The following is a 12,063-nucleotide window of genomic DNA, read 5'->3' on the forward strand; positions in this document are numbered from 1 at the left end:
ATATTCAACTTTTTTGCTATCCTTTATAATATGTATGTGTTTTTTTACGTTCCTTTGTTAACAACGAAATGTGACGTGTCGAAACTACTGCCACATCATGGTTGCTAGGGCCTCGTCAAGCTGTTTGAACCAGCTTTTTGCCCTAGCATCCATTTTCAATGTGTATTTTTGGAAAAAATAAAAACGATTTGATTTGATTTGAATCCCCACAAATCCGGATTGACCCGTCTGCTTTCTCAACCGGCACAATGGGCGTTGCCCACTCAGAATACCCACTGGAGAAAGCACCCCAGATGTCAATAGCCTGTCTAACGCGACGTCCACCTTGTCCTTCGTGGCGTATGGCAGCGGTCTTGCTTTAAAGAACTTCGGCACCACCCCCTCCTTCACATACAGGTGCGCGGGTGGTACCTTGAATAGGCCTAATTCTGGTGCAAACACATCTGTCAATACTGCCTCTAAGTTCACACCTTCCTCTTGACTTGCTGAGCTTGACGAGCAAAGGACGGGAACTCCCAAGTTGTTTAACTTTTTAATGAGATCTCGACCGCATAAACATGGCTCCGATTGACGAAGCACTAAATGGCGTGCCAGTCAGCCAGTGCAGTGGTTGAAGGCTACAAAATGATCATGTCGCTGAAGGCTGCCATATTTCCCATACCAACTGTGCACTTTTGTTGGAAACCCAGGGGAACCCACTTTCCCCCCTTCTCCCATTGAGTGCTGGTGGACTGAGCTTTTGGCAGCATGGTCATAGTGTGTGTATGTGTGTGTATGTAGGCTGCAGTGGTGCCAAGTGCCATGAGGCTACCATATCAGGTTTCGATGACATGAATAGTCTGTTTTTCCACGTACGAAACTGTGCTCCAATTATCGTGCATTTTAAGCAGGTCACATGAAAGGGGCCCTGAAATAATTTTCTAACTACAGTATAGACCACTTATAACGTAACCGTTTATAGTGCAGGACCAGATATAGTACAGTCTTTTCAAACTTCCGTTCATTTTCCCATAGCACTCCGTGTATACACATACCAGTTATAGTGGAGCCGCGTGAGACGAAATACCGGTTATAATGCGGCTTCCGCGGGAAAATCTCGACGACAAGGGCGGCAGCGAGCACGCTTCTCAACAAGGTGCGTGCTCCCCGGCCGGCGTGTGCATTATTCAATGCAATCAAACTCTCGTTAATTCGGACTTATTTGGAGGCACATCAGTTAATTCGGACTACTTTCGGAGCTCGAGGAGCGCCGCAAATGTGCGAAGCAAAAGAGCAAGAACGGCGCTAGCGTCCAACCTAAACGAAGCGGCGGAGTCCCCATCGCCACGGCGATCAGTTGAAAACGTACGTGAATGACAGCAACGCCGGTACGCTTCGAGCCTATTCGTGTCTTTAAAGCCTGTATTCGTGCGTTTACCGCTGCGCATAACACCGCGTTGGCCATGGGCTTTCGTAACTGCGTGGTCGTCATCCACGATCGCGTCGATAGCGGCCGCGGTTTTCTCCGCAGCGGTTGCGGTGAACAGTAGTTTCGTTTTTACTAGGTACGCGCGCGAGTCAGCCGCGTGCCAAAAAAACTGCGTAGTCGCCATCGATGACCGCATACATAGCGACCGTGGTTTCGACTGCAGTTGCAGCGAACGGTAGATAATTCGTCCAGACTCGGTGCGTGCGTCGGGCACGTGCCTTCAGCACTGCAAAGTCGCCGTTCATAATCACGTCGATAGCGGTCACGGTTTTTTCCGCAGCGGTTGCGGCAAACTGTTGTTTCATTTTGACTCGGTGCAAAGCTGTCGAGCTTAAAGAGCACCGGCTACATCGCGATTATGTTTTCGCCAGCTCACTGACGAAAACGTAATCGCAATGTGTGCGCGATAGTACAAAGCGTGTCTACATGCTTGGTCTACATGTTTTGCATACATGCAGAGCTTGAAAATCTTTGTTTTGGTTATAGTGCAGTACCGCTTATAGTGCAGTTATTCACGACTCCGGCGACTCACGTTATAAGCGGTCAACACTGTAATCATAGAATGGCTTTTGCATGTACAGTCACCGACCGTTTATTCGGACTCGACGGGAACCGCGAAAAAATCCTAATAATCGAGAGTCCGAAAAAAAGGATTCGCCAGAAAAAAGTACCTTTATGGTCCCAGTGGACGGAAAAAATTGTCAATGCGCGACTGTACAGATGCATGCTTACACGCGATCAGGTCAGCCTTATTTCCGACAGTGTCTGGCTATCGCTATAGACAGAGTCTTGTAATTGCCGCGTCTCGTCGGCGCAGATGGCACGTGAGGCGTCGGAGCCATTTCGCACTACGCGACGACTGGACGAGATCGAAAAAGCAAATCAGGCCTAACACACTAAGCCATGGGTTCTCAAAGTGGGTTCCGCGGAACCTACGGGTTCCGCAGGCCCCTGCTCGGGGTTTCGCGAGCACTGATAAATTTTCCCTGGCCCCACTCTCGACAAGTGTCTAAAACGGCAAACACGAGGTGCGCTTGATCTAAAGAACCTCCACTACCCATGCCCGAGTGCCAAAAAGCCATGGAGGAAGGAAAAAAAATTTCCTTCTTTTTTTTTTCCTCCATGCAAAAAGCACATCACAGTGCGTAACAGCAACGCGCGAACTGCGCAATAAATACGCAAGCAGCTTGTAGCCACCCAACCTCTCAGAACGGGAAGCGCGCGAGGCGGTAGCTTACCACCATGCGCCTTTCTCCTATTTGTAGATAGGGTAGGTGCCGATAGCGTGCGCACTGACCTATACGTTGGAGGAAAAATTAAAAAAAAAAAAAAAAACGCGGAGCACCGCAAGTGCGCGCCGCAGAAGAGCAAGAACGGCGTAGCGTCCAACCGAAACGAAGCGGCGCAGTCCGCATCGCCGTGGTCCTCAGCGGCAATCGTACGCGGCACTGAGTGACGTGACTGACAGCAACGCCGAAACGCTTCGTGCCTGATTGTGCCTTTAAAGCCTTTATTCTTGCGTTTATCGCCGCGAGCCGCGTCGGCGGCTAGCCGCGTGCTTCTGTAAGTGCGTAGTCGCTATCTCTGATCGCGTCGATAACCACCGCAGTTTCGTCCGCAGCGGTTGCGGCAAATAGTAGTTTCGTTTTCACTCGATGCGCGCATCGGCTGCGTGCCTTCACAACTGCGTAGTCGCCTCCCATGGCAGCGTCGATAGCGACCGCAGTTTCGTCCGCACTTCTTGCAGCGAAAGGTAGTTTCGTTTTGACTTGGTGCGTGCGTGCGTGCGTGCGTCAGCCGCCTGCCTTCTGAACCGCAAGGTCGCCGTCGATGATCGCGTCGATAGCGGCCGCGGTTTCGTCCGCAGCGGCTGCGGCAAGCAGTAGTTTCGCTTTGACTCAGTGCAAAGCTGTCGAAAATAAAAAGCACCGGCTACATCGCGATGGACGGACAATTTGTTGGTGAGCAGCTGAGTGGCGAAAAAATAATCGGGGTGTGCGCCCGTTGTTGCAAAGCGCGTCTCAGATGAAAACGCGCGCCGCGAAGGATGTCGCGAGGCCTTCGCCGCTGCTAGCGCTAATCAGTCATGAGATGAAGAGAATTTCAGCTGACGCACTGGTCTTGTGCTAAATAGAAACATAATTCAAGGGGGGGGGGGGGGTTTCCTTGGCACTTTATGGAGCTTAGCAGGGTTCCCTGGGATGAACGTACTTGAGAACCCCTGCACTAAGCAAAAGAAGCGAGACTTGAAAGGTAGCTGTTGACAAGGCCTAGGTCACGTAACAACTGACAACGCAAAAGCCGAGCACCGACTTCCAAGCACGCTGGCTTGGCTTGGCCTGGCCTGCTGTTTGGCCGCGGTATAGTCAATGGATACTGGACTGGCTAAATCCGAAACACGACAACCAATAGGTGCAGCCAACAAAAGTATAGCCTTCGAGATCCGCAACTGACACTTGTAGGTGCTGCGTGGATTTAGACAACAGCAATCCTACCATAGCAAGCGCGCCCTTTCAGTGCTGGCAACCTAGCAAAATGTAAACATCGCGGCCAGCTTGTTGTGACCGTATCGTGGCGTTCGACGTCGCATCTGACCAGGCCGCCGGAGTCCGAAAAATCGAACGGCGCGCTGTAGAGTGTCCGAACTATCGGTCGTGGTTATACATTACTTCAATGGGAGGAGTGGCGGTGCCGCGAAGGTGTCCGAATAAACGAGCATGTCCGAATTTTCAGCGTCCGAATAAACGGTCGGCGACTGTACTCCTGTGTATCTAATTTCACGAGTGTACACAACCATTGAACAGCAGCGGTCCCATGCAAAGTAGTTTTCAAACTTTTGGCCCAAGAGGTGCATATTGCCACATGGTCGTGACGAGCATTGGCTGGCCGGCAGGCAGGCAAATCATGATCTTGGAAGGTAAATGTTTAGTGGGCAAATTCGTGCCCTCTAAACCACGGTACCGCTATGCCATTGCATTAGCAAGAAGCTCAGTAAGTATCTCTTCAATTGAATAACATGGCTGTCGCCCACTGGCCTAGTTTAGGGACCTCACTGTACCTTCTAGATTAACTCGATATAGCTGCTCAAGTTTGAGAATGTGCCAGAGTAATTTGTTCCGATGGGTACACATTGAAAGGACGTGCTGGTCCTTCTACATGTGGCTACAACATTCTAATATGAGTAGACACACCGATAGTACGAGCCCACCCTGTGCAATGACACAAATCCGATAACACACATCACACACAGTCTGACAAAACAGATGCGGCAACGTGCCCACTGCAAGGATGCTAGCAGTTGTGGCCATTTCTGGCACCCACCTGAGGTCTTCCTGGAACCCTTCCCCGAGCAGCTGGTCTGCCTCATCCAGCACCAGGAGGCGTACCCACTCCAGGGAAAGCTGGCCCTGCTGGATCAGCTGCAGCAGCCGCCCTGCACCAGCACAGGGCGTTTAGAACGGCTCACTGGAAAAATAGTCAGATGCATAATACACTCATTTCCAAATTTGCAATTTACACACAATGAAACATTTTCACGATTGTAAAGCTAGCTTTCCCGCGAGGGAGCTTCCCAAACTAATGGCAGTTTTGTGCAATATTGGAAAGAGTGCATATAGGCGCAGTTTGCTCGCCTTCTGACACAGAAAATGTCAAGCGAGGCTCTAGTGACGAAACCATTCACAAGAGACAAGCCCCAGCATGTGCAGCTGGCGCTTCATCTTCATTTGAATCGCCAATGTTGCCGCCATTAGTAATGCAAATGTGCAGTGCAGATAAGTGCACTGGGCAAATTTGGAAATGGGTGTATCATGCATCTGGCTATTTTTTCAACAAATAACAAGTACACTTGCAAAGTTGCTTTTGCCTGGCTATTTTCTGAACAGTTTCTCGTATCATTTTCATGGACAGCAAGAACCAGCCATGCTGCCTTGTAAAGCAGGCCAGAACTGCGAGCCGTTCTTGCAATTTCCTTAGACAGGTCTCACATGTTTTCTTGCCTAAGGAGTACAGGACCACACTACTAGGATGATTCGTAGAAGTCCTGTATGGTTATGATGGATAGTACGAGCCTGTCACATCAACACTCAGGCTGGCCAGTATATGAAAAATACAAGTGCAGAAACTTCACAGCATCAAGTTGGCAAACATTACTCTGCAAAAAGAAAATGTACCCAAAAGAAGGATAAATGTGTGCAGGCAGGTACTGTGAAAAAAAAAAAAAAAAAAAAACATTTGTACGGTATAGAAAGAGCAGCTGTCTTGCCTGGCTTTTCGTGTTGACCTATCATTTATAAACACAGCAAATCATGTATACTACTGCCGCCGTCACACTTCACCCGTACACAGGAGCAAGCAGCCTTCATGAATGTCAGTGCCATGAATCGGCATCGGCTGGATTCGAGACAATTCCAGCTGGTGCTGTTTCTTGGTGCTGACACGCAGGCTGCTCGCTCCTCTGTTCGGGTTAAATGTGAGGACAGCATTACATATACCGTAAAACCTTCGTGATACGATTACAGCTGGTATGAATTTCGGTGTGAAACGAATTCGTAATACACTTAAACCTCCAAATAACAAAGTCGATATAAGACTTGACTTCAACCAACCAATAGAACAGGCTGGCTTCAGGAAGGGATATTCTACGATGGATCACATCCATGTCATCAACCAGGTAATAGAGAAATCTGCGGAGTACAATCAACCTCTCTATATGGCTTTCATAGATTATAAAAAGTCATTTGATTCAGCAGAGATACTAGCAGTCATAGAGGGATTGCGCAATCAAGGAGAACTGGAGGCATACACGAATATCTTGGGAAGTATCTACAAAGATTCCACAGCTACATTAGTTCTCCAAAAGAAAAGTAGAAAGTTACCTATCAAGAAAGGGGTCAGGCAAGGAGACACAATCTCTCCAATGCTATTCACTGCATGCTTAGAAGTATTAAAGTTCTTAGACTGGGAAGGCTTAGGAGTGAGGATCAACGGCGAATATCTCGGCAACCTTCGGTTTGCAGATGACATTGTCCTATTCAGCAACAATGGGGACGAATTGCAACAAATGATCGAGGATCTTAACCGAGAAAGTGTAAGAGTGGGGTTCAAGATTAATGTGCAGAAGACAAAGATAATGTTCAATTGCCTGGCAAGAGCATGAGCATTCAGGATCGCCAGTCAGCCTCTAGAGTCTGTAAAGGAGTACGTTTATCTTGGTAGAGTCGCCAATGAATTTTTCTTACACGGAAGGGGCCACAAAAATTTTTTGATTATTGGGCAATCTCAAAAATCAAATTTCAACGTGAAAAAATTCATTTTGTTGAATTTGAGAGTTGGCAACCAAAGATACGGTTTCATATCGTGTTGACAATGTCTTTGCATTAGCGGTACGAAGTGAAGCCAGTCATGCTTTTGCATCCACTCTGCCTCCAGGGCTGATCGTGTCGCCCGCAGTGGAATGACGCTATCATGAAAAGTGCCAGCAGTGGGGAGCGAATGCTTTGTCGACCCCCTCGCTTCAATGTGTCTCCGGAACTCAAGGTTACGTAACATCCAGTACTACACGCGTGGGAAGACAGCGCTGTGATGTGTGGTGCGCGACGGTGATATTTGTGGTGTGCGGCAAGGTGCGGTACATTCAAACAAGAAGCAGACGACAAGTAGAGCACGCGCCGCGCCGAAAACGACGACGCCGAAGACCGTCCGGCGCGCGAACACGCGGCACAAGAAAAACACCAAAAGAAAGCGAATCCAATCACAAAGGAACACGGAGCCTCGAGCAGCCAATGAGAAATCGACGAATCGACCAGAGCAGCAGAAAAAGGAGCCGCGCTGGTAGTAGGAGGAGGAGTTCCAGAAGCGGCACCAGGACAAGGTTGGCCACCGGATCGGGAGTTGAAGACGGCCGTCGGGTTCCGGATCCGAGCCACCAGGACTTCACCCGGCCGGGGCCTCCTGCCAACCCATTCCTGGGCGCCGCTACTCCATCCGTTCGAGAACTGCTGCCCGAGGCCGGCAAGCGTCTGCGCCCGTGGGCAGAACGAGAGCTCTCGGGCTACAGGCCCGAGCTCCACGACCAGCTGCCCGGCCAGAACGCCGCCGCCGTCAACCCGTGCTACCGAGCCGCCTGTCTTCTCCCTCCGAGCCAGAGCTGCCACGCTCTGGCAGCCTGTACGACGTTCCGACACAACGACTTTTGGTGAGACGAACACCGCTTATCTCGTCGTCTCGTCTCCGCTGCTTCGCGTCGAGACTGTAGTGCATACTCACACCCGCAGCCTGCCCGAACTTGCCTCATATCATTAGCGTTCTAGCTACATGTTTTCATGTTATCTTTGTGTGTTTGTGTTTATGGGTTAATTTTCGTTTCTAGTTTCATTAAAAGTTTGTGTGTGTGTTTCCCAACAAACGGCTTTGTCCTCGATTGGGTTCTGGGAGGCTCCACCTCAGAGAACCGCCAGAAATATTAGACAAACGAACCTGCTCATCACAAGCGCATATGATGACGTTTCATCTCGGCACGGCCACTCTTTCCACACATGGTAGATTAGTTCCCAAACAAGGCACGGGATGTGTATGCGCTCAGCTGCGCTGACAGCCATGCACCGCTACGGCCGCCCTAGAAAGAGACGTGCAACAACCTGGCCCCCCTCACCACACGCACGCTTGATCGCCATTACCGCAAGCTCGTTCCTCTCCCCCTTTCTCATCGCTCCCATGGAAAGATGGTGCTCATCAAGCCACCATCCTTCTCGGCACACCCTCGCACACTTTCACTTGCACCCAAAGAATACAGCGCGTGGGGCGAGCTAGGAAACTGGACTTTACACGAAAAATGATGCTGCTCCACTTTGGCACTTGCTCTAGGTCATATGGCGCGCAATTTGAGAGGCGCATTCGCAAGTAGCTGCTTGTAATTCAAAAATTCACAGGGTCTCTTATGTTATCCCTAAGACTACTTGAAGGCGAAAGCCCAAGTGCTGACGCATTAAAGAGGGAAACATGACGTACACATCCCCCTTAATTTGCTTAATCTATGTCGTTTAGTCACCCCTCTTAATTTGCTTTCTCATCCTTTTAATTCGCTCAGTCATCCCCCTTAATTCATTTAGTGTACTTCGCTTAGTCATCCCTTCTAATTCCAAAGGTCGAGGGTTCGACTCGCACCTAAGGTCGTAGGCTCGAGTGGCATAACTCTATCTTATTAACTGTGCCTTAATTAAATTCACCTTCTTTACCACCAAAGGCCAAGGGTTTGACTCCCACCAAAGGTTGTTAGTTCGAGTGCCTTAACTCTATCTTAATGAACTGTGCCTGAATTAATTTCACTTTTATTAACACCAAAGGTCATGGGTTTTACTTGCCCAAATGGTTGTGGTTCGATTCCCACCAAACGTTGTGGGTTCGAGTGCCTTAATTAACTATATATGTTAATTAACTGTGCCTTAATTCACCTTAATTGAGTCACATGATGTGTGGTTCGTGCTTTCATCTGTCATGCAGGTTAGTCTTACAATAACCCGCCTGCAGTAAAGATGGGAAAGCCTATTTCTTTAGCTTCAGAGGGGAAATAGCATTTGATTAAATTCAACATTCTATAGTGATAAAAAAAAATATTTTCCAGACCTTCACATACTATAAGTGAGCTGCAAACCGTGCTGGCATACTTATACGGAGTTCCCTCTAATAAATGTAAACCACACTCTACATATTGATTTCTAGGTATCTTAACTTACTGATAGCTTACTACACTCTTGTTATCCGATGCTAGGAGCCTGCTGAGTATGTGCAGTGATGTTTTCCGGCCCAAGATTTGCAAGCATTAAACTATGTGATTAATTTCCTGATATTCAATTTGCTGTTCTTTTCTTCCTTCGATATTCGAATCGAAATCTACTATATATTCTGCACTCTGACATCCCTTGTAAATCCACTTTTTTTTTTGTGTATATGTTTTAATCGTATGCATTTTAGGTGTTATGAATATTTCGAGCCACGCCATGAAATCTGTACTGTCACCAAGTTTATACTGTAGAATACGACCTGAATTTTGGATTACTTGATATAGATTCATCATGGCGTGAGAAGTTGTGAAGCCTACCATATATTCAAGAACTCGGATAACTCTGTCAGCTGTTCCTCACTTGCATTGTCTGCTAATGCAGATGGACCTTTTATTTATTTATTCATCGATTGTCTAGTTATTGAACACTTTCCAGGCCTGAAGGCATTACAGAAAAGAGTGGCACATACATACTAGTAACAAAGACACACATGTGCTGCAAGTGTACAGGAAGCTACACAGATGCTTCCCCCCGAGGATAAGGCGAGAAGAACTCCCAACTTCCTTTATGACAACCGCCTACAAGTGCACCAGCCTGCGACAACCAGTGTGCCTTACCCAGAGTGCCAACGGCCACGTGGCACCTCGTCAGCTTCTGCAGGTCCTCTTTTATCGGCACACCCCCGATGAAGGCATATGCCCTGAGCTCTGGCATGTCGCAGCCAAGACAGCAAACCGTGTCACATGACTGAATGGCTATTTCACGTGTTGGTGCCAGGATCAGAACCTGCATGTATGACACACCTTTGTTTGTGATTAAGCAATTGCAATAATTACACAGCACGTTTGAGAGAACATCAAAGGTAAGCACTGAATCAATCTAGAATGTTAAATTACCATCATAGAAACCTCATATTTGTGTGATCACAAGAGACTGCTTAGTTGCAGGGGAAATTGCAATGATCAGTTTATGGAGAGTCCCTGGAGGCCACGCTCGGCGTATAAAGTTTCTTTGATCTGATCATCGAAGTAAAAAAGTGGCATTGCTACAGTGTTGCAACTCTGGAATGGCATTTCTATCAAAGAGCCAGGACATTTTGAAGGTGAATCTGGCAATAGCTGCTCTCAACAGCTGCTCTCAGTTGAAAGCCAGTGATCCCTTGAAACTGAAAGCTTTCAGATTGTAATAGGCCAACTTACAAAAGATAGACATCATTTCCTCATGCTTTTCAAAGGAAGATAGAGTAGTATGGGAGGCAACAGAAAAGCAACACTTTTAGGGCCTAAGATCTATTAAATCAGCAAATGCGGCAGTAGGAAGTGCAACATCTGATGTACCAGCTGGATTAAACAATGTGGAATGTCCCAAACCTTGCAAAACCGAGTGTCACACGTATTCTTGTCATGTTTCAGACAGCATGCACTTTGAGGTGAACTGTTTCTTTTTTCGGGGATTTCCAGCCTCCTGCTCGGCAGCACAATAGCCTAGCCACTGTGGAACGTAGCTCCACAATGGAAACCAGTTCTGCAGAAGACCGAAAGGTGGACAAAGTTTCATGAAAGGAAATTATTGCCATCCTTTGTACCTTCTTCATGCTACTATCAGGTGGCATGGTTCGGACAGGTCTCAGAGACAGAAATTCAAGGATTTTCCAGGAACTTTAAGGCCCTGTCAAAGCTTATTCAAGGGGGCAGAGTACCACCAAATGCAGCAATATTTTACTAAAACGTTTCCAAAACACTATAGCTAAATTTAGACATCACGAAGTTTGTAAATTGGGCACTTCACTTTGTCATTTTTGCTTCTTGCTTCACTTTTTGCTTCTTGATACGTTTTTTTTTTTTTTCTCGTTACATCTTCTTTTCAGATTGTTGTTGGAAACATGTTAAAGACGTTTATATGTGACTGTGATATGCATATTATGATTGGAGTAATATTGTTATCAATGTGTTATACTGGGAAACAATCACGATTAGAAATGATTGCAATGTAAATACATGTTCATGTTAAATTGTATTTAGTTATTACAATGTCAAATACGATGTATATGTCATGTATATCTTGTGTGTTATTTTTTTTCGTTTCTTTTTTCTTAATATCTTCACTGCCAAATACAATCAGGGCCGGAGCCCTTGTCAAGCTGCTGGAAAGCAGCTTTTTGCTCCAGTCCTGGCATTTTGTTTTTGTAAAAACTGAATGCGAAATAAACTGTCTGTCTGTCTGTCTGTCATATTGAAATTGGACTTTTTATGCACTAAGTACAGTCGCTGACATATTCTTCTTGCACGGAAAGGCCCGTAACGCTTGTCGCATTATTGCGCAACGGAAAAATAAACAAATTTCACGAGGAAAAAAAATTATTTTTTTAAAGTTTGAGAGTCTACAACCAAAGATACCCTTTCATGCTGTGTCGCTAATATCTGTACATCGACGGTATGAAACAAAGGCTGCGAAGCTTTCGCGCCCACTCCGCCATGGGAGCTGATAGTGCTGCCCACAGTGGGATGACTTTGCACCCACCGCAGATTAAGAGGAAGCATTACCACGGCCCCAACTCCAACGCCGCTTATTCAAATGCATGCGAAATGTAGATATGCTTTTCTGAGATAACCCCTGGGTTGATTTTAATGAAATTTGTGGCATTTGAGAGAAAAAGTTAAATTACAGTGACTGTTGGAAGTGGAATGTTCACTTTGGGCTTGAATATTTCTACAAATATTGCCAAGAATTGGTAAGCTAAAAAAAAAAAGTACGAAGTTTACAAGCCTGCAACTCTGCACCAAGAACAGATATAACAGTTCTGTAAATTGCATC

At 46.9% G+C, this 12,063-nt stretch overlaps 1 protein-coding gene across 1 annotated transcript in view; it reads right to left on the reverse strand.

Moving 5' to 3' along the window:
* Positions 1-12,063, reverse strand: part of LOC119461797 (probable ATP-dependent RNA helicase DDX20) — a 95,253-nt gene that overhangs the window by 67,194 nt on the left and 15,996 nt on the right. The window contains exons 3-4 of the mRNA XM_037723176.2: positions 9,867-10,035; positions 4,790-4,901 (exon numbers count right to left, since the gene is read on the reverse strand). Coding sequence (XP_037579104.1) covers positions 4,790-4,901; positions 9,867-10,035 — 281 coding nt within the window. The remainder of the gene's footprint in view (positions 1-4,789; positions 4,902-9,866; positions 10,036-12,063) is intronic.

The sequence above is a fragment of the Dermacentor silvarum genome, chromosome 8 (genome assembly GCF_013339745.2).
Source record: "Dermacentor silvarum isolate Dsil-2018 chromosome 8, BIME_Dsil_1.4, whole genome shotgun sequence".
Classification (NCBI taxonomy): Eukaryota; Metazoa; Arthropoda; class Arachnida; order Ixodida; family Ixodidae; genus Dermacentor; species Dermacentor silvarum.